Source organism: Ostrea edulis, chromosome 6 (genome assembly GCF_947568905.1).
Source record: "Ostrea edulis chromosome 6, xbOstEdul1.1, whole genome shotgun sequence".
NCBI classification, from domain to species: Eukaryota; Metazoa; Mollusca; class Bivalvia; order Ostreida; family Ostreidae; genus Ostrea; species Ostrea edulis.
The window spans coordinates 19,487,376-19,514,011 of record NC_079169.1 but is presented as its reverse complement, the minus strand read 5'-3'; the positions used below and the strand labels follow the sequence as shown (position 1 = coordinate 19,514,011).

At 36.2% G+C, this 26,636-nt stretch overlaps 1 protein-coding gene across 1 annotated transcript; it reads right to left on the bottom strand.

The window, feature by feature from the left end:
* LOC125646319 (uncharacterized) lies at nt 1-26,636 on the bottom strand. The gene is made up of 9 exons (XM_048872552.2): nt 26,168-26,636; nt 24,035-24,174; nt 11,678-11,802; nt 11,112-11,563; nt 9,582-9,635; nt 7,695-7,833; nt 4,861-4,976; nt 2,070-2,142; nt 1-1,899 (listed from the first exon to the last, which is right to left on the bottom strand). The coding sequence occupies exons 1-9, from the start codon at nt 26,225-26,227 to the stop codon at nt 227-229; spliced, it is 2,832 nt and encodes a 943-aa protein (XP_048728509.2). The 5' UTR covers nt 26,228-26,636; the 3' UTR covers nt 1-226.

The following is a 26,636-nucleotide window of genomic DNA, read 5'->3' as shown; positions in this document are numbered from 1 at the left end:
ATACTTAGCTGGGTTTTTATTTTAAATACCAACATGACATATGTTCAGGGGTTAAATGCAAATGATGGTCTGTAATATCTTTTGTTCATTATCTTAAAATAAGCACCCAAGAACGATGTTAATAGATTAATATTCTGAAAAATATAATGTATTGCATATTTATACAAAATACATGAAACACTTTATAAGTAAAGTTAAGTTATGAAAAGGTGAAAATAAGATATTGTCATTTCTTTCTTAACAACGGATGCATGACGTCATCATCCTCACATACGTCATTATCTTCACAACTGCTCTCGTGCTTTCCCTGATAGTCGCTCTTCAGACCGCTCATGGACCGGTTTTCTTTGCATTTAGCATTGTCGGAATGCAGCAATATGTCTGACGTGCAGGAACACACAGAAAACCCGGAAGTATGTTCTTTACATTTCCCGCACATTTTGCATAAGAGTAGTTTTGTGAGGTCACTATTTAGTATGTTGTCGTCAGTGATACTTCGAGATCCTTCCAGTTTATCTTTTGCAGCGTTCTGAACACCAGTATCAGAGAAGTGTTTTTCATTGTTGTTCTCAATCAGAGAATGTTTCACTGTCGCTAAGTTACCATTGCATATCACTTTAAAATCTTCGCTCTTGGATTTAGATACAAGGGATTTGGGGTTTCGTAGTGTTGCATATGGTTTGATATTCAATGATTTGGGAACGTTTGGAATTAATCTTTTATCAAATTTGGGTTCATATCGTTTTGTCGGATTCACGTGCTGATCTTTCTTAAAATTAGTCAGAAATGAACTTGTTGGTGGAATTTGTAGTTTGAAATTTTCTTTGGCAATATAATACGTCGTATTTTCTGCCATTTTATTTTCATGTCTGTCAGCTTGAATACTTGGATATGTGCTAGTCTTTTCGTCATGATGATTCAATTGATTTAAGGGACAATCATGCGTCGCATTGCATTTCAAGCTATCCTTTTGTTGTATCTTTTCTGTTTCTGTTTCAGTTTCTGAGTTTGCTGTGATTGTTTCAGTGCTTTTACTTTCAGATTGTTCTTCGCTACTGTTGTAGAAAGTAACTTTGTCACATGAGTCTGGGGTCTCTTCTTTTGCTTCATCAGGAATAGCATATATGATCCTCTCTACTGTGGTACCGGAATCTTCCTCTGGATTTGATTCACAGCGGCGCATGCTCAGTCCTTCGCGGCGTCTCTTTGAACTTGTCCTGTGCGATTCCCGAAAGGACTTTTTACTGCTATTTCGGCGAACATAGGCACTCTCTTCTTCGTTTGGTTCTGAGCACGACTTGGTACTTTCTCGTCGATCACAGTATGAATGGCTGTCTGTGTAACTTACTTCTCTTGACACTTCATTTATGATTTCGCACGTAGGAGAACACGAAACGTGATGGTCTATCTCGTCCATGCTATCGAATTCAAAACTTATTGGAGGAGATGAATTTTCAGATGGCGTGATGTTGTTCAAAGAACACTTTGAGTCTTTCTCTGTGGTGTCCATGGATGAAAACGAAGCATTATCCACAGGGTCCTGTCGCCTCAAGAAGCGCTTGATGGCTTTTAGTCTCCCTTTGATGATCGTCGGAGTCCCTGGATCGCTATCTACCGTGCTTTGATGCGAAAGTGACCTTGCCTTTTTGTTTTTCTTATGGAGGTCGGTCGTCCCTGCCACAGTCCAAACCCTGTCAGTGTACCTCAGTGATCGCGTGTCTTCCTTTATTTGGACCCCAGTTTTTCCCTCCCACTCCTCTGATTTCCCACGCCTTAGTTTTGGTGTCGCTAGAAGGTTCCAGAAGCTGGAGCCGTTCGACTTGTGTCCACCTAGCGCGCCAAGGGCAAGGCTGGCAAACGATCCCATTATTCCTTTGCCGGGTTTGATTGGTTGTCTAGCTGCTCAAGAAATCGAAAAATATCTTTGTGAAATTAAAATGTGCATAATCAATTCAGAAAGTGAGTTTAAACAACGTCTCAATTTTAATATTAAAACACTGTCTGATGTTACCAATCCATGCATATTTGAATTTATCTCAGAGACAGTCTATGCTGTAAATAATCGTTACCAATGGTTTGTTGGACCTTCCAGTCTTCAATCCCTTCAGCCAAACACAACCTTCGCATAGAATCCAATTGTTCCTGAAAATTTAAAAAAAAAACATATCTAAAGTCAATTATTGATTTCTTTGTTAAAATCAAACATGTCTGTGATTGTTCTTAGAGCATGAATGAATATACGTTCCAAAACCCATCTGTTTTACAGTTCAAAGAAACATACTTATAATATTAATATACCTTCTCAAAACCCAGAGAAACAAATACATGTCAGAATAACTCTACAATTTCATGATATTGGCGTTTTAAAAAATTAGGTCATACATAAACCATAATTCAAATACAATATTCGAATTATGGTTTATGTATGACCTAATTTTTTCATGATTGAAGTCATGATTGACGATGAACAGTTATATGTTTATTATCAAATTTGCATTCCATATTTTTTTTTAAGTTAGTTGTATAAATTTATGAATTGTGATCACCCATGTAATGAACAATTCTTCCCATAGCTTTTTAAAATAGAGTGAATAGTTTCAATGAGATATATTGCATAGGAGAGCTATGCGGGGGTCCATAATCCCCATTAATCTGATCAAAAGATTGAAGCAGCGATTTCCCGGGCGCCGCGCGCGATGTCGGCTGCTTAACTAAGTGTTCTTCCATGTAGCCGCCAATTTTCATCGTGTGCACTCCATAGCTTTAATTAATATCTAAGTAAACAGAATTCATAACTAAAGAAGCCGGGCGTGATCTGTGGGTGGCATGAAGAGTCAATGTCAAATCAGTTTGCCTAATACAGGAGATGAGGAGTGGTAATGATAGTGAGCGGTACTGTCAATGGATGGAACCCGAGGCGTGCAAACTGTCACATTTCTGATGAATCCAAGTCTGGTGAATGTATGCAGTTTCTCTTGATGACCTTTAAATCGCTTTTTGGTACATATCACATGTTACATTGTAGACATTTATAAAGGTTGCTCTAAAAAGTGCATTGTGCATGTAATTAAAGTTTGAAGATCCCTCTTATTAATTAAGTTTAATGAAGTCCATTCATTTTGAGCAAATTTATGAATTTGAAATAATTTTTGTAATGGCATTTGTATCAAATTGTAATCGATATGAAGTATAGCTTAAGTTATGTTCACGCATTAAGAATTCTACCTATGTTATTAGACTGACATGTAAGGCTCTTGAGAGTAAATCTTGATAGAACAGGTGGGTATATTAATTTCTAAACAAACTAACGTGCAATCAGAGGCTATTGTTGTGGGGTTGATTTCATGATTTTGATGGATAGGGGCCAAGTTTTTTTTTGGGGGGGGGGGTGTCCTTAATGATGACTACTTTAAACACTGATCTGGTAATGTTGGACAGGGGGATTGTAGATTAGTGGTGGCTAAACCAGCAACAAAGAGTAAAAGTGCTAAGAAAACAACTGGTATAATCATATCAAGGGAAAATAACAGATCGAGTGACTGACGCATATATAAATACAAATTATATATTTATCATTTTAATTTTTTCACTACAGGTAGCTAGTTTTAAATCGTGAGTTCGAGTCTCACTGAAATTTCATTCTTTTTCTATTGCGACCAAAGCCCTGTTCTCATGCGCGATTTTACATACTGTGTGCAAACTATTCTTACAAATTTTGCACCCGGGTGTATTTGGCGCGTGGGAACGAGGTTTTACGCCGAGTGCAAAATTTATATCTAGTCAGACTAGGTACAGATTAACTTTTATACATGTGACTGATTAAATTTTCTCCTGATGTTCATTATTTTAGTTCCAGTCATGTGAACGTGTAATATCATTCATACACGAGAACAATATTACATCATCTTCTAAAACATTGCACCATGTCCTATATTAGAAAGAGCAGCGAGCTTCTGCTATGTAATTAACTTCTGATATTATTTTTGAGTAATTCCTGAACAAGAAATGGGAAACCTATGACTACAGCATGGGGGAATAACCATTTTTATCCTTCTCTTTTCAATTATTGATAAATTCATTCTATTATCTCGTGACGGGCTGACAATTTTCCTTAATATGATGCATTATTTCGTTTCAGTTCTCTCTCTTTCAAAGCATCTTATTTGATAGATTTTTCCTTCAGAATGAATTTCGCTTGCACTTAGTTTTATGCAAAAACCAAGATTTTAGTGAGATATGGAATGTTGGATATCGGTGTTGTCAATTTCTTTATGAGTAATGCTTTGGCGAAGAATTCATATTACAATATTCCAATTTCGCGAGTTTGTCATCTCAACAAACTCCTGTCAAAGTCGTATATTTTAAAAATATCATTTTTTTCACAAACTATGAACAAAAGGAATTACATGTCTCTGTAAAACAGTTTCCTTTACAATCCATTGTATCAAATTTCAATTGTTTCCATTGATATTATACACTTACATCGTGCATGTCTATTGTCTAGACCACTGTATGAAACGAATACCCGGATAAGAAACATAAACATTAGTACTGGACCATTCTAGGAAATAAATGCTCGGATAAGAAAATCAATTGCGGACCATTGTAGGAAACGAAGTACCCGGATAAAAAGAATTAATTGATTGATTATGGTTTTACGCCATTCTTGGCAATATTTCATAAATTTTACGGCGGTCCAGAAAAGAAAATGTATCACTGACCATTACCGGTATATGAAATGAAATGATCGAAAAAGGAACATTGTATGAAATGAAATACCCAAATCAAAACACAAACACTGGAGCATTGTAAGATATGAAATTCCGGATGAGAAGCAGGACACCTGTCGTGTGAACTCACCGTGTACTTCTCCCTGTCCTGCCGGAGTTGTTTGTTCTCCTGTTCAACCTTCTTCTTCTGTGTGTAAAGAAGTTTTAACCGGAAGTGCTCGTGATCACGAACAGCGACTACCAAACCTGAAATCAACATTAATGGTCATGTATATACTCCACATATCACATTGATAATCACATTAAAGACTAGGTCCCTAGTTTCTATATAGCTCTTAATACTCGTTGCTCTGCATGCCGTTAGAAGTCGATGTATTCCAGTTGACATGATCTTCAAATCGACATTTAGACACATGAACGACATTTTATGTATTTACATTCAAGTAGCAGAGAACAGTTTTGTACTATAGGCCCGGTCAACTTTTTAAAAAAAAAAAATGGAAATACCCCATATTTGAAATGATATTACATGGGTAAAAATGTATACAATAATTTTAGGATACAAGTCAAATGTAGCTGAGTGCTTAATAAAAATGTTGATATACAACATGTAGGTGTTACAATGATTCCTAGCATATAGATGGATGCAAATACGAAACTAAGACACGTGGTCAGTTGCTGAGGAAATTCCGTTGAAAACATGCATGGTCCAGCAAAAGGTCTGTAGCTGAGAGGGAAGGTGGAAAGCCCCATATGAAAGGTAGATTTTTATGAAGGGCAGACAGGGTTCTTGATTGTGCATAGTGTCTAAATCCCCACGCTTGGTACTATGATGGTGTGGAGGTGGTGTGGATTAGCCCAAATGAGAGAAAATCAAAGCAAAAAAGGGACACCTGCTCAGAGCATATTTTGTGCACCAGCACCAGTATGTATAGATTACATGTAATTTATGGTCATAATTTATTAAATACACCAATATGAAATACAAGCATTGACATAAAAGGGAAATAGGATTTTTCATTAGTCTGTCATAATCTAACTTTGATGTATACCCCCTACCCACATGTTTCAAAACCAAAAGAAATGTCCCCTGCCACCTCATGTCCATTCGATATATCCAAGCGGACTCGAAATAAACAACACGATATGCTTCATATTTGGATATTTTAATGAACAAAGACGGCAAACTCACAACTCAACTTTATGTCAAACGGAATGACTTCTGCTCCTCTATTTTCAACTTCCAATGTTAATGTAGCAATATTCCATTATCATATGGAGTGTTTGTCTCTTCACTGATTCTATACGCGAGAGTATGCTCTGCGTATGATAAAATTTTAAAGAGGCAGGCTACTGACAAATACGTTGATGTTACAGAGGTTCCAACGGTCTTGTTTAAAATCAGCATTTCCTGAATCCTATGATCACTAAAATGATGTAATTTGCAAATAGAAAATGTCAGTAGGTCGAATCTTCTTGACGTATTTCGTATCAATTATTTGACCGTTCTCTACTACTTTACCTACGGTTTACACCGGTTACCCAATCTAAGTGTAAGGCTCACGGCGGGTATGACCGGTCAAGAGGGATATGCTTACCCTTTCTAAGTATCCCTGGTTTCCAGGGGTCCGTTGCCCTACTATTTTATATTCTTTCTGTTATCTATGGAAATCATTGTTCGTTATCGTCACTTTTTCATCACGATCAGATATTTTTTACCTATCTCAGTATCTGGCATTATATATCATTCTTATAAAAGTACCATTCATTGGTCTAAAATTCTTTGTTTTTTATCAAATTATATTTAAGTCATCCACTATTGTAATGCGTATTTTGAGAAATACACTATAAGTTTTACCTTTATAACCTTTAAAGTGGGTGTGTGTGTTGCGAAATACAGGTTAATTTTTTCCTTTACAACAATTCAAAGTTGTATGAATATAACTATAAGTTCATTGAAGTAGAGGCAGATCTGAACAAAATTAATAAATTCAAAAGCAGACATCACTTCCCTGTACGTCCATTTTCAGAAATGAATTACGGCGTCATGGAGACCTAAGGCCTCTCTGAAAAAGATCACTATTTCTTTATCTCTAATACAGCTTCTCTGAAATCTATCACACTGATCTCTAATAAAATCTCTCAGAAATCAATCACTATATCTTGATCTCTAAAGCCTTACTGAAATCGATCACTATTTCTTTATCTCTAAAGCCATACTGAAATCGATTACTATATCTTGATCTTTAAAGCCTTATTGAAATCGATCACAGTACCTAGCTCGATATGCGTAAATAGTAAGAATGCATTGAGTAAAATGAAATTTAAGAAAATACATTTCAGCATACATGTGAGTGTAATAGTTATCATTATTTTGACATCAAAAGAAACTTAGAATCAATTATATCATGAAGCATTGTGTGAAGTATTTAAATTCAAAAAATCTGTTATCTTTGATGCGGAATTCCGTCGTTATCAGCATTATCTTTCTGCACACGGCAATGACATAACTTTTGTTGATTAAGATCACGTGAAATCCGTTCTAATCCCTCCGTCTTACGTCACGTTATTTATGATGTACAATCTGCTGTGTTCTTTGTAATTATCAGATAAATCCGTCATCAGTGACTGGACATCTGACCTGTGACGTCATCGTCGTCTTTGAGATATGAGAACCATGTGTTAAATTTCACTTTACACAATACTTGTTCCTAAAGAAGTAGTACCCATTTGATTTGAAAGTTGAATGCTGTTCCTCTGCATCACCTTATATTTAAAACCATCTTGGATATACATACTCGTATACCTCCGTTATGACATGCGCATTTCAATCCAAAAGCGCATAAAAAGAATTTACCTATATACTGACTACTGAGCATGGTGAATACAAAATGTGTATTCACAGCATCTATCATTGAATCAAAATATGGTGTCATCAATTTTGAAAGCGTACGTAACACTTACTATTGACAACACGAATCACTCCCCATGGTAACATAAATGCCAGGATGAACACAAAGTCTTGGATGTCGTCCGCAGCCATCCCATTCACGAATATGAAGTCAACGGTGAACGAAGCTAGCACGATACAGGCATCGAATACCTGAATGAAAAAATAAAGTAGAGTTTTCATTTTGAAAAGCATATATTTTGAAATTTAGGAAGTAAATTTAACTTTTAAAAAAATACACGAGGGTATGAATGTTAACGCTTCACGCTGGCATACTTCCTGAACCATGAAAAGTGTGTTGATTTGAATCGTTGCAGTTCATGCCCTCGTGTATTTTCAAGAAATATTTTTTTAAATTTTCATTCTAGTTTCATTTTTATTGGAATTCCCTGACGTTAAAATAGACGTACTATATTTATCAACATTCACAAGGGCGTTCTTCACAACCGCATTCATGAGGAAAAGACAACCATTACAATGTGTTAAACTATCACAGGCAAGAACATTGGATATGTAAATATATAAAACATATATAATGATTTTGCTCCGTCATCATGGAGCATCACTAAAACTATGGAGACGTCCCAAACCGAAATAAAAATTTCCCCGGGAGAAAATGTAATAAATCATGATATATTTAATAGTGGGATAGGCTGACCTGCGAATATTTTCAAATACTTATTTGAATATCTCTCTCAATTTATGCCACGAAGTAGTACAATCAAATCAATGAACTTTTTGTTACACCTGAAACTGTCTTGTACATTACCTCTCATAATCTATTTTTCAGGGTCGATTAATTTGATTACAACAAAATGAAACGCTTTCAACTTACAAAATCCATGAAACTTGTCTACTAATATAAACTATACGAGATACCAACTTCTTCATACTGTGTAAGATTGAGTATTTCGGCAGGTGCTTTCTATGGAGGGAAATATTTTGAAATACACCATCATTAATAAATTTCAATGAAGAGACGCTAAACTCATGCACGGTTCTATTGCATGTACACAAGGCTGTTTTTATATTTTCGTCATACATATGTAAATGTTGTCGGTGTGCTACAGGTTTAATTTTATGGCACGCTAACGTTTACAACAATGGCTGTAGTTGGTTCCTGTTCTTGACAGATCGATCTGTAAATACGTTTACATCTCGTCTTTATCCGTGTATCTGTTACATTTTGTATTCTCTCTCTCTCTCTCTCTCTCTCTCTCTCACATGTGATGTATGAATGTTCATACCTTGGGTGTCAATACTACATGTGTAATTGTAGTTAACATAGGGAGACGGACTGCATAAGTTGGATAACTTTTTCCCTAGTCCTTTTGCTACTATAATAATTATTGTTATATTTATATGGTTAAGTGATTTAAAATGCATTACAATATGGGTTTGGGGGTTTTTTTTATTTCGGGAAGGGGCTAATTATTATACTTATCAAAATGATAATAGTCTAATGATCATCATCAAAAGTCGAGGTGTCTAATTATTTATACAAAAGCAGTCTAATTAAAATCCGAGGCGTCTTATGATCCTCTGTAAAATCAGAGGACTAATCATCCTCATTAAAGTCGGGTGTTGCTATATAGGTGTTAGAATCAGAGACATCTAATTATCGTTGTTATAATCATAAGTGTCTAATTTATAATTTAGAAATGCTGGAGCGATACATTAGTTTTAGGCACAAAGCTGAATTTCAGTATAACAATTGCTTATATCATTAGATATAGCCTTGATTGCAAAGGTTTCCCCACATTTGTTTAAGAATATTTCAGCATGTTAAAGACTTCATACAAGTGTTTCGTTGCGTAGTTACCATCCATTGTGTCAAAACATCACCGCCATATTGGATGTTAGAGGTAAATCAGACACGATAAAACTAAAGAAATTCTCACCTCAAGCTTCTGGTTGAAGAAGTGCTTGCCAAAGCAGACGACCTTCAGCGAAGTCTGGAATGTATTGATAAACTTGAATGAAAATGATAGACATGATCTTTAGAATACACTCTACAAAAGAAGATGAATGCAGAGTAAAAAATGAAAGAAATGTTAGGACGAAGAGATTTCTTTGCGATACATTATCGGCTTGTGCTGAGTGTTCGGATATCCAAAGCCTTTACAATTTCTCCAAATGTAAACATTCTGTAATAGCAACGCACAATTCGTAGCTATTTTCAACATCTGCTATACTAATTATTAAGATTGTTAGTATTATCAATCTATAAAGTTTTGGAATTTCAACAATTCATAATTTTACCCTTTTAAAAGAAAAAGAATTATTATGCCGTAATAAAATTTCAGCGCATTTTCACTAGACACGTTAAATCAAATTTTACACGTCTTCGTTACAGTTCATGTCTTCACACACACACATATATATATATATATATATATATATATATATATATATATATATATGATCACTTAAAAGTACGAGAACTACAGCGAAATGGTGCGTATATAGCACCGGAAGTTATTTCATATTTGTTTGCAAATAATGTAGACTTGTTTGTCAAATGAAAGAAAAATTAACGTTTTTTAAAAAAGAGAAACATTTGTTCACATCATTACCACACTATATAATGTAGACTTGTTAGCCAAATGAAAGAAAAATTAACGTTTTTTCTTCAAAAAGAGAAACATTTGTTCACATCATTACAACACTATAGTTATACTAACGATGGATATAAAAGAATCTGGTAGAAATATAATGCTGATTGGGTACTTTTATTTTACTTCCCTGTTTAGAGCATTCGATTCACATATAAACCTCGCAGTGCATTACCAGGAAAGGACGCATACAGGTATTTTCAAGTCTGCAAATATTCTGTTAACAAAAATATCGCAATTATCAGAAAATTTTAATAACCGGTTCCTTTTAACACATAGACTTGATTGCAATTAATTTGATACTTAAGATTTCCCAGTGTCTTAGATAACTGAGTAGCAACCTGATTAATGTAAACTGATTTCTGCAACACCTGCATCCTCCACCCCTCTTTCATGACATTACAATAATATACTCTGTTATAGACACATGTCTATAGTGACATTAGGCTGATTTATCAAATAATTATGATTGTGTGCATCTGTAAATCAAGTTTGAGCAATGTTATTCATTTACATCTAACAGAAGCATCTAACCCTCAGTAATTTGTTACAATGAAGTTTTTTGAATGAACAAAGAATGAGTATGCATGTTTAATATTCTTATAGGTGATAGTATGGAATGAAGAAACATTCTTATTTTAGCCATGAGGTATCTTGTGAAAAGGTTCCATGGGCAACTTATCCCGTCTATTTTGCGATAGTTTTGTGACAGCGTCTCCAACATTTTACGCAGTGTTTTGCAATAGAGGACACCATGTTTTCTTTCTCATTGATTCACCCTATGGAGCTATGCTATTCGAACATTATAATTGTTACCTCGATGAGAAGGACCACCACGATGAAGAGACTGAGCCCGTGAAAGACGCTGGCTACCTTTTCTTCTACGCTGTCGGAGTGCATTCCGTTTCCCATGGCAACCGAGCCAGACTCCTCGCCAGTCGACTCAGAGGTGGATCCATCATCTGTCACCGCCCTTCTGACCCTCCTTCTTGTATCCAAGTCTCCGTGTTCTAGAGATTGTTTCTTGTCATTATCACTTTTGGATGAATTGAGTTCCTGTATTTTCACCACCGTTGGAAAAGAAATAGTTCCGTCTTTTTTTGTAGTTTTGTTGATGTTAGAAGGCCAAACTAAGTTTGCTTTTAGAACAGTATCATACGCCGTTAGCAAACCCTGCCTTGTGTCCTGCACTCGAAATTTCTCCGGGTATCTTTGGGAAAGGTTTTGTTGGAATGTTAAAGACATGGCTTCAGTGTCAGTTATGATATCTAAAAACGGAAAATACATACATGACATGTGGTAGAATTTAAACATGAGAATCTATCGCTTTTGAATTCAAACCTTTCAAATTTGATATGATTGAATTTTACAGATTGGCCTACTTTTTACATGATGGAGGTCAAGGACGAGTTCACCAAGAACGAGAGCACAGTCCACAATGTTTAACAGAACAATCAGCAGCAAGACGTATTTACTGCGGAGTACCTTACTGCCTTTGTAGCGCCATCTGTAATAGAGAATTAAACCTTTAATTGCGCCATCTGTTAAATATTTCTGTCATCAGCGCCTAACGAAAATGAAAATCATACGATACACTGACCGCCTTTTGCTGTGTGAAAGAAACTACACTTGATAAAAAAGGTTCTTTGTACTTTTGTTAGTATTAGATAAAAATACATCTTTATACGGTTTAGATGGTAAAGGCTAGGATATCTCATAAAAGTTTGAGATCATATTTCCCCAGGTATCCTTTATCTGATTTAACACAGCTGTTTGCTTGAGGGGGTCATTAGTGTGGAAGGATTTCAGACTGCCCACAGAAAACCTTGTATCCGAGTGGGTGACCACCATGGCCTCTCACATGCAATCACCGCTGATAATGAGGACTGAACCCGAGTCGTAGAGGTTAGAGTCGCTACCACTGCACTACTCGAACACCAAATATTGTACTCCAATAATTATATATATATACATATATATCCATATGACTTCCATCATGCAGTTATGCAGTACATTAGTACTATCTACAGGCTTAAAAATGAAAAAGAGTGAAAGAAAATAAATATCAATTACTGCTATGCTATGTCAACAACGATCAATTTGATCAAACACGACATGAAATGAATACATATTTTACAAGTTTATAGAATGTCAATATAGTTCAAACAGGCAATAAAGGTTTTTTATCATATGGCTGAAAAATAATGAATATTGTTCAAATAAAACGAATTTTACTTTGGTTAATATGCAATCCACAAACCCGATGTTTGATGTGGTATCGATGCAGTAATTATTCCATGCATTTATATAATTAATACATGCAAATGCTAACTTAGATCTCAGTTTACTCGCCGATAGAATGCAAATTAGTCATGCTGCACTTTACATATCTAAAACTCCACAGTTGAACCGGGACAAGGCAAAAGTTGAAACAGACGAACAATATACAGAGCAACAGATGAAACAGATAAACGGAGTGGCAGGTGAAACAAGCAAACATAGTGACGTGTACAGGTAACACAGACGAACATAGTGACGTGTACAGGTGACGAACATAGTGACGTGTACAGGTGACGAACATAGTGACGTGTACAGGTGACGAACATAGTGACGTGTACACGTGACGAACATAGTGACGTGTACAGGTGCCGAACATAGTGACATGTACAGGTGACGAACATAGTGACATGTACAGGTAAAACATACAGGTGAAACAGACGAGCATTGTGACATATACAGGTAAAACAGACGAACATATTGACATGTACAGGTAAAAAGACAAACATAGTGACACGTACAGGTAAAACAGACGAACATAGTGACATATACAGGTGAAACTGACAAACATAGTGACGTGTACAGGTGAAACAGACAAACATTGTGACGTGTACAGGTAAAACAGACGAACAGAGTGACGTGTACATGTGAAACAGACGAACATAGTGACATGTACAGGTAAAACAGGCAAACATAGTGACATGTACAGGTAAAACAGACGAACATAGTGACGAACATGTATCTAAATGTCTTAAATTTGTAGTGAAATGTTTTAAAACAACACATAGTTTCAATCCTCCATTACAAGCGATATTTTACAAAGGAGGTGTTTCGTTTCACCGTCCTTACAGTTTCCGTCGGTTCCGTTATTTCCCCGGTGACTTGTTCGATTTCTTTCTTTGTTGACCTGCTGTATTCCCAGTAACTCGTTGCATCCCCCTCCCCCCTGTAACGTCTTTTTATTTCTACCCATGGCCTGTTAATTTCCTTTGATGGTAGTTCCCTTTCATTTTTACCCATGACCTGTTCATTTCCTCTTATGGTAGTGCCCTTTCATTTCTACACATGGCCTGATAGTTTCCACTGATGGTAGTGCCCTTTCATTTCTACACATGACCTGTTAATTTCCTCTGATGGTAGTGCCCTATTCATTTGTACATATGACCTGTTAATTTCCTCTGATGGTATCTTGTTATTTTGTACTTCACAAGTCGTTTTAATAGTTCGACACATCAGAGAAAACTATAGGGTATAAACCAGACCAGCGAATTGGACTATTCAACATAGGAGAGCAAAATCAACAGAAAACATAACATTCGGTCCCAGAAAGGGATAATCATGCTGTGGGGCGTGTTTCCTACTTGGAATGGGTGGATCTGGAGTTTTGTGGGGGTTTTTTCTTCATTTTAATACAAACAAAACCATATCAAACTGCCTTCATAATCTGTACATCCCGTGGGGATCCGGGTTAGAATAGGTCCTCAGTACCCCTTGCTTGTCGTAATAGACGACTAAATGGGACAATCCTTCATATGATACCGCGAAAACCGAGGCCACGTGTCACAGCAGGTGTGGCATAAAAAAGATTCCTACATGCTGAAGGGTCGTAAGCGCCGAGCAGAGGCATAAAGTTTGCAACCCTTCACCGGCAATGGTGACGTCTTCATATTAGAGAAGGTTCTCGAGCGGGACGTTAAACACTATACAACCAACTAAAGAACCAACACACGGTAATTTACACCACACTGAACTATAAAGGGAGCTAATGGATTTCCTTGACATATTTCACACTTCACCCCCGCCCGTTCTTCATCCCCACCCAGCGGTAGCTCAGTGGTATAGAGCGTTCGTTTCGTAACAGGAAGGTCGTGTGTTCGTTCCCCACTTGTGTCATAGCCGTTAAATATAGGTTAATGTTGCTCCTTGTCCGAACGCTCGGCATTTAGAAGTGAGAAACATGGGTCTTTTGGATATGACATTAAACACGGTGGTCCCATGTCGCAGCAGACGTTGGCACGGTCCTGAGTTCTAAGCAGAGGTCTAACACCGTCACCTATAGCTGGTGACGTCTCAATATGAGTGAAAACATTCTCGATGGGACATTAAAAAACTATTTTAAAAAACATTTCACGGTTTTTCCACCCCTATGAGATGGTTTCTGTTCAAGACGTCACAACAACTTAGTTCTTTACAAACTCATAACATATTAAAGGACAAGAACAGGATGGATTTTGTGTATCGATCGCTGAACGCCATCTGACAAATAGGCCAGAGCTAGGGTAACGCTGGAAATACAATTTACTTTGTTTTTGGTCGTTTTTAACAGGCTTAACGACCGATGCCTTGTCATATTCAATAAAATCTCTCATATTCAGCGCACTTCAATTTGGGACTGTCTCATTGCGACTTAAGGACGAGATAATGGAATGGAATGGGATTTATTAAGCTGTTAGGGCCGGTGGGAACGGGAATCGTTCGCCAGTAATTCTACAATCACCCAATATGTTGGTCAGCGGAGTCAATGTTAGCATATTTATTATATAGGAGTGTGGTATAATCAGTTATCAGCTAAACAATAAAGCAATGCGTGTATTCATTACAATGCTTTATTGATATTTGTCAAGGTTCCGCTTATTAATCCGCTGCTGACGGAGTCGAAGTGAACTACTACATGTACTTTACAATCCATCTGTCACAACTTAGTTTACTTTTTTGTTTTAATTATGAAAAAAAATCAAGTTTCTCTGATTTACCACATCTATTAATTATAATATTTCGTTTGTAGATGATCGTTGACATGCTTTGAATATAAAAATTAAAGAAAATGCAAAAAGCATTACAACTGAAATTTCAAGACCGAATGTGGTCCTGACAATGTGTATATCTATTAAATTCAATTTTCCTAATCATTTTTATTATCAAATCTATTCACAGTGTGCATAAAATGTTGGCTTCAAGAATATTCACGAAGAATATTCACGCAGAATATTACGCAAACGAAGTTACTTGGGACCGTACGACGAATATATCGCAAACGAATTAACTTGGGACCGTACGACGAATATATCGCAAACGAACTGACTTGGGACCGTACGAAGAATATTACGCAAACGAATTGACTTGGGACCGTATAAAGAATATTACGCAAACGAATTAACTTGGGACCGTATAAAGAATATTACGCATACGAATTGACTTGTGACCGGTTGGGTACGATACTTCCAGAATGCTTGTTAAATAGTAGAATGTAACTATTGTCTAGCCAAATTATCAACATCTTCAGTCATTCTATGTTACATGTTTTTGTTGATTTTCTAGAGCAAAATGTTGAGTTAAAGAAAGATTAATGCATTGTGATTTGAAAGTCTTCAAGCTCGATTTGTATATGAGGGACTCCATAAACGACTGTACTATTAAAGACAATTTAATGCATTTTTGTGTTTTCTGGACACATCTTCCATGTTTACGAACATTCTATCTATTCAATAGTCTAGACAAAAAAATCAATTAATACTCATTAAGACTCGCTTTTAACTCATCAACAGAATACATTTCCGTGTCCTGTCCTCGTTAGCTTGAATTAACGGATAAATCACAAATCATGTGTAGCCACCATTGCTTATTTCAGAATTCAGCATCCCTCCATTTATAAAGTGATGACACTAAAGTCTAAGTCTAGAGGTGTTGAAACGTCTTCTGTATCTTCAGTTTCGGTCTTGATTTGTTTCGCTGGGCCATGCTTGTTACATGTTATTGAACTGTTTACGACATACCAAAAACAAAGAGATGTCAAGTTTTAGACCTTATTTATTGCTGTATGTTAACACGTTCTGAGGGTACACGCACAGGTACTTTTTATATTTCTTCTATCATCTAACATCAATGTATAATACCTTAAGAGTATATTAAACAGAACAGAGATTCTCGGGAGAAATACGAAACCATTCCTCCTTCAACATTGACGATTTTCGACATTTTAAGTACCATGCTTTTAGTTGTTTACACAGTGAGAATGTACATGCATCTAATCAATTAAGATTCGCCGTATGTTTATCCGCTGTGTTTAGAATCTTATTGACCACGTGGTGAGTTTACGTGTATTTACACCTCACGAACCATCAAGATAAAGAAGAGTTTTAGCCTGTTTTGACACATATAATGCTTTTCTGGGAGAGTTTTGTGGTCTGGGGCGTTAGTCTTTACCTCAATATACTATCTGTACCTTGAGGTGGAAATGAGGCGGTCAGCAGGTATAATGGAAGTTCTGCACGAAATGCAGAAAAAAGGGTTTGACCTAGCAATGTATCAATGAAAGCCAAAACTTCGTTATATCTTAAAGCTGTACATCAAAGATTTTCACAACAAACAAATCACATCGAATTAAAGCTGCTGTGAACAGCAATACGTGTAACTATAGGAATAAGATTTCAATAAATTCATAATTAACCTTCTGGTCCAGAAAGAGAAAAATCTAATTAATTTTATGAATCTTAATCTAAATGTTATTTCTTCCTCATTTTGAACGAACTCAACCTTTAACTAAAGAATACTGGTGGTAATGGAATGCTATTCTGTTTTATATGAATTTTGCCATTTGATGTCGTACGTGCAACTTTAATTAAGCAGCCTGAGATTAATTTGTATTCTTATCGAATGAAACCGATCATTCTTTTCCCCTTTAATTGGAGGGCTAGTTGACAGAAGCCAGCCTAATTTGACGAGAAAAGACAATATCGCCTGGATTGGAAGTCGATCGTAGAAGCGAGATATAGATATAGATTCATAATTACTACACACGAACAGGAAAGTTCATATTCACAATTTCCGATTAAAATCGTGATCAAGAAAGATTTGGGACAAAAGACGAAGGGGAGGAAGAACAAATCACTTGATAATTCTGAAGAACGATCCTCAGCCATATCAATGAAAGATCAGATCGCTCCTGGGATAGTGGTTTCTTATGATGTGTTCGCATTGATGGGGGTGTTGATAGCACAATGCACTGTCTAATGTGTAACAAATCTACATTGGTCTCAACAGTTTGTAAATTTCAAACTTCTTATCTATATTTACCAATTAAAAATATGTTTATAAATCAAATTTTGCAATTACAAATTGCATGTATTTATTTTGAATTTAAATGTATCGGCTATGTGTTAAATGCTGTATGACTGTGTTTACTTTCTGCAACGATAAACCAAAAAAAAAAAAAAAAAAGCAAAATACAAAAAAAAAAAAAAAAATAAACCCAGTGAATTTGTGTAGTGTCAAACCTTTACGTAATATTGATATTGGTGTTTGTTAGGTCGTTCGTGGCACACTGATTTTGACTACGGATAACTCCGTTTACCTGATCAGGATATAGGGCTCACGGCGGGTGTGACCGGTCGACAGGGGATGCTTACTCCTCCTAGGCACCTGATCCCACCTCTGGTGTGTCCAGGGTCCGTGTTTGCCCAACTATCTATTTTGTATTGCTTATCAGAGTTATGAGATTGATCTTATCTTCAGCTTTCATTGAAATATGAAAATAAGCTAGGGCAATCCAATGAATAAGAATTCATTTATATGTGTCCCAACAACAGCATCAAACGTTGATTCTCTACAGGCAGTTATGCCAAGTTTTATTTAAACCACTGCAACGCTTTCATAATTGTTACGTTGTGAAATTGAACTGTTCATTATCTGATAAAAATAAAGTATCTACTCTTTTAAACGGGTTCATGGCATCATATCAAACAGCAAATGTTATTTTACAGAAACCGTTAGCATATTATATTGAAAAGTAGTAAAACAATTAGGTAGAATATTTACTTAACATAAATCATCCCATGGGGAATTTTTCACCTTTCATGCGGTTCTACGTTCACCCTCAACATAACCGGAACATAAGACCTGCGAGAATCTTATTTACTGGTGAAGATGCATTTGATAAAATTTCAAACTTTATAATAAATGCAATTAGTTATTCTAGACTAGTTGATATCCCTGTCCTCCATCCTCCCCAACTTTCATACAGAACTCATCTAGCATTTATTATTCTGGATCGGGAGACTGTGCTGTGTCCTTGGGAGTACATGGAATTGTCAATAATATAAAAATGTCCTTATTTTGAATCCGTGTAATTGCAAAGCACAAGGCAACTAAAGCAGCGCTTTTTACGATATGGTAGAAGTGCATTTCAGAAGTGTGTTTATTTGATGCCGATTGGCCAAGTGTAAACATTGCTGAAGAAGAGTAAACACGTCAGCGAAAGGAGATTTAGTATAGGATGGGGAATGTACAATGAACCATTACAAGTTTACCGGATTGAGATTTAGTATAGGACTGGGGATGTACAATGAACTATTACAATTTTACTGGAATGACTAAGGAATGAATAGGACTAAGGATTAAAATCCAGCTGGAACGTCATTCTATTGTGATAACGTTCCATTATTTTTCAGGAATGGAGAGTTTCAGACATCTACTTAGTAATGTTCTATTGAATATAACTTTTTTTAATGAGCACGTCCCCCACTCCCCCTGAATCCATCGATCAAGAAGTATTTCATTGTATTCACGAAATTGGGGATAATAAGGATGTATTTGATCATACTTCCTCAGACAGGAAAATCAGGAAGTACTAGTATTCTATCGAACTCGTTTAAACAAACAAACAAAAAATCAGAAAGTATTCTATCGAACTCATTAAAACAAACAAAAAATCAGAACGTATTCTATCGAACTCATTAAAACAAACAAACAAAAAATCAAAAAATATTCTATCGAACTCATTAAAACAAACAAACAAACAAATCAGAAAGTATTCTATCGAACTCATTAAAACAAACAAACAAAAAATCAGAAAGTATTCTATCGAACTCATTAAAACAAACAAAAAATCAGAAAGTATTCTATCGAACTCATTAAAACAAACAAAAAAACCGGGAAGTATTCTATCAAACTCACTACAACAAAGAAAACCAACAAAGAAAATCAGGAAGTAATATATCGAACTCACTTAAACAAGGACATTGACTACTCTATCGAACTCACTTAAACAAGGACATTGAGTACTCTAATGAACTCACTAAAACATTGAAAATCATAAACACATTCCTTAAACTTCCGTAATATTCCCTCATTAAAAACAAAAATCCGAGAGATTTGGTGTCGTATTAATACGGACCTCCCACTACAATGATTTGTTTTTGCTTTGTTGTATGTCCCTTCTAAAAAAAAAACCTCCAAACGTCACCGGCTGCAGATGAAGTGCCACAAATATAGACCTATGCAGGACGGCGAGGACCGTAGCATGACGACGTCTGTCGCGACACGGGGATATCGTCCAAAAGACTCACGACTCCTACTTCTGAATGCCGAGCGTTTGACGGAGGAGCATTTTTAAGTAGCTACATTTTAGGTTTTGCGCTGTCATAGCACGAGCACGAACGTTATATACAAAATAGATATATACATGTAAATACTGAGTAACCGCGACCAGTTATATACATGTAAATACTGAGTAACCGCGACTAGTTATATACATGTAAATACTGAGTAACCGCGACCAGTTATATACATGTAAATACTGAGTAACCGCGACCAGTTATATACATGTAAATACTGAGTAACCGCGACCAGTTATATACATGTAAATACTGAGTAACCGCGACCAGTTATATACATGTAAATACTGAGTAACCGCGACCAGTTATATACATGTAAATACTGAGTAACCGCGACCAGTTATATACATGTAAATACTGAGTAACCGCGACCAGTTATATACATGTAAATACTGAGTAACCGCGACCAGTTATATACATGTAAATACTGAGTAACCGCGACTAGTTATATACATGTAAATACTGAGTAACCGCGACCAGTTATATACATGTAAATACTGAGTAACCGCGACTAGTTATATACATGTAAATACTGAGTAACCGCGACCAGTTATATACATGTAAATACTGAGTAACCGCGACCAGTTATATACATGTAAATACTGAGTAACCGCGACCAGTTATATACATGTAAATACTGAGTAACCGCGACCAGTTATATACATGTAAATACTGAGTAACCGCGACCAGTTATATACATGTAAATACTGAGTAACCGCGACCAGTTATATACATGTAAATACTGAGTAACCGCGACTAGTTATATACATGTAAATACTGAGTAACCGCGACCAGTTATATACATGTAAATACTGAGTAAGCGCGACCAGTTATATACATGTAAATACTGAGTAACCGCGACCAGTTATATACATGTAAATACTGAGTAACCGCGACTAGTTATATACATGTAAATACTGAGTAGCCGCGACTAGTTATATACATGTAAATACTGAGTAACCGCGACTAGTTATATACATGTAAATACTGAGTAGCCGCGACTAGTTATATACATGTAAATACTGAGTAACCGCGACCAGTTATATACATGTAAATACTGAGTAACCGCGACCAGTTATATACATGTAAATACTGAGTAACCGCGACCAGTTATATACATGTAAATACTGAGTAACCGCGACCAGTTATATACATGTAAATACTGAGTAGCCGCGACCAGTTTAGGGGCAATGTCCCAAACATTTCATACAAATACATGTATATAGAAAGAAAACCCAGTAAAATTACAATACCTAATCGGAGAATTTATAAGATGCAAGGTGAAGATAATGAACAGTGATCAATCTCATAACTCCTATAAGCAATACAAAATAGATAGTTGGGCAAATACGGACCCCTGGACACACCAGGGGTGGGATCAGGTGCCTAGGAGGAGTACCAATCGCGCTGTATAATTTCTCATTCAATCATTCTATAAGAGAATAATAATATACCATCATTGAGTTATTCCTAAAAGAAACAACATATATAGAACCCAGGTCAGACAACACACAGGTCAGACAACACAGTAGCAACTTGTGGCGACATGAGCTTAAGCTGACTTTCACAAACCTGCGACTATACAAACTAAACATTTCTATAATGTCAACTTGTACATGTACATACGCTTAATAAATCAAACGTTTAATATAAAATGTTACAAGAACCAGTGCATGTGTATAGAAAGGAATTCTGAAAATGTCTGTCCAAAGTTAGGAACAAAAAAGGTAGGTTGTAATTAATATCCACCGTATGGTAAATATATGATATCTGATTGACGCCGTTTGTGTTCAGAAAATCAGGGTTCCAGGCACTTGATCTTTGATGAATTATTGTTTTCATCCCCCAGGAGTAATACATATTTATTTGATTTACTTTAGTATGCATTGAACAGAATTTCTCTGACTTTGCACTCTTAAAGGATAATTCAAAGGATCTATATATTTGATAATATACTGTTATTCTTTAGATAGTGACGTCATTGTTTTTACGAAGCTGTGAAGCTTGATATATTTAGTAATACTGAAACCCTACAACCCATTAACGTTATACACAAATAATCAACAATTGGGTCGTTTACGTCTCATCAAGGACCCGAGAATAGATGGCCTTGCAGACACCCCAATTTATATTCAGTATTCTAACAACGTGGTTTTGCGTACAATACGGAATTTGTCTGTTAATTAAAGGCATCTTATCCACAATAATGATCAATATTACTGATGTGTTATGAATAAGGAATGGGGGTTTCATTTGTTCGCATATGAGAATTTATGGATGCATTATTACAAGAGTTCACGGGCCCCATGTCTCGAGTGATTGACATAGATAATCAAGAGAAGGAGAGCGAAATAAGAATCAAATTTAATAAATAAACAAATTCCAGAAGGTAATCAGGGAGGTGATAATGTTTTTATTGGCGAAGCATCTGATCCGGTGTTGAGATCGTGTGTAACTGGAGATAAGGCGCTGTTGTTAAGAGTTACGCATAGGAGTGTTGTAGATTCCCTGATAGGAGGATGCATTGCTTGTTATTAAAAACGCCGGTAATTACCACAAAATACCAGTCATTATTCTGACAGAATACCATTATCCTATTTAATGTTAATCTACTCAAATCACGCTTTCGCGGATTGCATCATCGTGTTCTAATAATCTTCACTTTAGAAAGACTATTAATTTTATATTGGATAACTGAAACGAGATCCTGCAGAAAACCTATGTATTTAGTAGTTGTAAGAGAGCTTTTTAAAAACAGAGTAATTTGAAATTTATTTTTTAAAACAATGATCTCACAAAGAAACTGAAATAGCAATAAAGCATGTCGGGGTTCACCAAAATAGCGGCGGGTGAAGCCTATAACAAGCATCCCAGCCTACAAACTCCTCACAATTTGTTTGTATCTTTTGCAATGTGTTCTTGAGTTTTGTTTAATCTTGGAAAGTGTAAATCTGCATGTGGTGAATTCTTCAGCTCGATACAAATCGAGAATAACATAAAAATTACTCACACATTGAGTTCCAGATTAAATCGACTGTCCTTTTTTGTTTCTTTAAATGCTTTATGAAGTTGGGTAATTTTCTAGGGGATGACAGCCCCGCGAGACTTTGGTAATTTTCTAGGGGATGACAGCCCCTCGAGACCTACTAGCGGGATTTGGCTGCTACTGTTGCTTAAATTGTGCGGTATAAAATCCGCTGCTTAGATTCTAATCGGTGGGTCTGAAGAGTGGGGCTGTTCATGAATCTGTTTAAGTATTGATTTGTCAAGTTTACGGCAATCCAAAACATATTTATACAGTTTATACGGATGAACAAAATCATTTAATGTACTTAAGATTTTAAAGCATGAATTACCAACCGTTGATGACAGCAATTTTCGGTTTAATGTTTACCTCTTGTAGTTATCATGGTTATTGTACACTAGTCTCATTACACCCAAGTCAGGGGCTCATGTGAGATGTCGCTCACTTTAAGCTAATAAGCCAGAAAAGACCAAATTATGTCACAGTCTCTGTTTGCATTGTTCAGATGTTGACCCATCAAGTAGAAGATACACAGAATATGATGGATAAAATTCATTTCTACATCTGAACATACAGACATCCTCTAACATCTTAAGTCAGAGTGTCACTAAGAGAGGGATTCAAGACCAGTTATGCACACTTATACAGAGGGTAGGGAAACCTCAGACCCTTCACTGAACATTGTTCCGGTTACGTCCAAACCTTATTGATGAATTACGAACAAGATAACTCATGTGAGCTTTGTAGTCCATGGGCTTCTGGTCCGAAATGTTCCAAGTGAACTCTGAAGGTTTGTATTTTACGTCAGAAAATTTTCTGATAGGGATATTATTTGAATTTAATATGCACAATATATCTGATCAAACCTGAAAATTTATTATATAATAAACGAGTGATATATAGAACGGTGGAGGACAAACGGATGGTTTCCAGGGCTACGGATGATGTCATATCATTCAAATTCTGGAATCGCAGTTATTCTCTGAATCATATCATTAATACCTAATACTCTATTCGCCACCACGTATTTGTCACGTGATATTTACCTTCCGAATCCGGATGTAGCTATTGTCTGTTTTTCCCGTTGTATTTCCGCCTCGAGCTCGTCCTCCAAACCATCGATGGCGGAACTGGCCTGCCCACTGGAATAGGCCTTGACAAACGTCAGCGACCCTGCGGCCAGTTTCTGTACAAAAGAAATTGGGTCGTGTGATGGTTCCTGTTTAAACTTATTGGCGTGTTCGAAAAGATGTTTTGCGAAGCAACAAAATCAATACCTTCATAAAGGTTAACGTAAACATTTCATTCACAGATAATACTGAAATGCTTCATATATTGCATCTTATTTATATTTTTCAGCCAATATGATCAACATAAATACCCACTTATACAACAACACTTAACCAATCAAAAGTAGCCGAAGCGTTCTCTATGTTTTATGTACTCCTGTGTATTTCTAAACAGTATGCTTCCTGTCCTATGTGCATATTTATGTCGCAGACTCTCCTTTGTCTCGAGAGGTGGCGTTAATGGCGCCATGGCCGGAAGCTTTCCTTCAGCCCCCTCCTCGCCTCGAAGCGCAGAAACTGTGACCTGTCAGTGACTTATAAGACTCTGTTGTAATCCGATTGGAAACGGCATTCAAGTTTAATCATCGAGGTCTGGAGACTTATAATTCTATTGTGATATCCCCTCTAGCGGCTGCTCATCCTGAGACCACAAGAGGCTTCTTCGGCGGTCAATATAAAGTGGCTTCGTTTGGCGGTCAATATATTTTGTATCACAGGCTTTTTGTCAGAGGGGCATTAATTTGACATTTTAGTAATTGTTACGTACTAATTAGGAAAACATTCTAACTCCACAAAAATGGTGTTAGAACTCGTGTTCTAGAGTAGACATATTAGCTATGTGTTCTCTTTTTTTGCAATAAAATGTTTTCGATGCACTTTTCCATTTTACTGAAAAACAGAGAGTAGCACATAATCGAGAAATGAAATGTACCAAGAAGTCTGCAACGATCGTCAGCATGGTCACAACTTACCCAGTCTATAGAATGAACAAGCCACAATTTATTTAGTAACATTTATGTTTCAAAAACATAATTTTGTATTTCTCTGTGGTATATATTTACACTGTATATCAAAATCTATTTTTGTGCATGTCTGACGAAAACGTTATACGTGAGTAGTTTTTTAGCGCACCTGTCCTGTTTTCTAGACGGTGAAAGGAATACATTTATCTCTAATCCAAACCTGGGATGTCCGACATTTCCTCTGTTTACATGGGGGGTTTTTGTGCATGGAAAACTGCGGCACATGCTTTAGTTACAATGTGTATATTACTTTTTTATGAAACGTCAGGGAAATAATCTATTTAAGATGGTTTTCAAAATATGTTATCGTATTCATAAATATTTGTTATCAGCTTTTTAAAGGTAGTTTTGTCGGCTTTACGAGGGCACAACGATTTGGTTAATCTCGCTAAAAAACAAGAAATCATTTCCTCAATAGTTAGCTTTCCATTGGTTGGGGTCACAATTGGACCAGAATTGACCAGTACATCAGCCGAGGTGAGCCACAGGAAATGGGCCATGTAATGTAATTGATGATTCGATTACCGGTATAAACAACTGTCGTCCGGGAATTAACGCGCCGACATCTGTCACGAATCGTCGTTCCATAGGGCCTCACGGGAATTTTCGTCATAAGGTACTCGCCAAATTTCAGAAATACATTAACAAAACCATTTATATTAATCTAAGTTTAAATCAGCCATGTAATGTTTGGAAAGAGAACTCTTTATAACTTTTATAACTTTGAACACAACGATTTGAACGCGTGGAAGTTAACTCCATCAATTTGTTTTTTACCTTGATGTTATCAGAGTTTACCTGATTGTATCAATGTCATACAATTTGTTCTTATCTCTTTACGAAATACTTCCCCTTTTTTGTATCAAGAATAAGCAGAAAAATTAATGAATGAATAAAAAAAATGAAAAACAAAAGACATTTCAGAAAATGTAAAAATTTATGTTCACAAATGTATCTAAAGGTACATAAAATGATATCACTATAGCACCAAGAAATATTCAGAAATGTAAATATTCTTTTCCAATTTTAAAAACATTTTAGTTATTTCAAATTTACAATTTGGTATTGCAAAGAAAAAAATAATTACCTTCAAACTGCTCCCTTCCTTTGCTTTCCCTCTGCCCATTGAAATCCATCGTTTGCTCATTTCTAATAACTTCTAATTAATAACTTCGTCAATTTCTTCAGCAAATTGAACACAAACTGCGTGTTTCACGATATCAAAACCCCTTCCTTCGTAATCCTTTCAAGTAATTACCAATATTCCTGTGTGCTTCGTCATCTTTATCGAACGGTGTTGATATTGAAAGAAAAAATATAATCCTATGCAGGCTAACCTCAAAATAAAAGAAAAACAGTGTTAGAAGGATTAACGGCTTTTGCGGATATATCTGAAATCGGGTCGTAATAAGGCACATTTGCACGCGCGGAGTAGGAATTGCTGGCCTGTCAGTTTGACCAATAGTAATGAATGATTTCACGCGAAGAATTACCCGAATCGATGGAATCAAACACGGACGGGGTTTATAAACGGTTTAACTGTTGAAGTTTGGGAT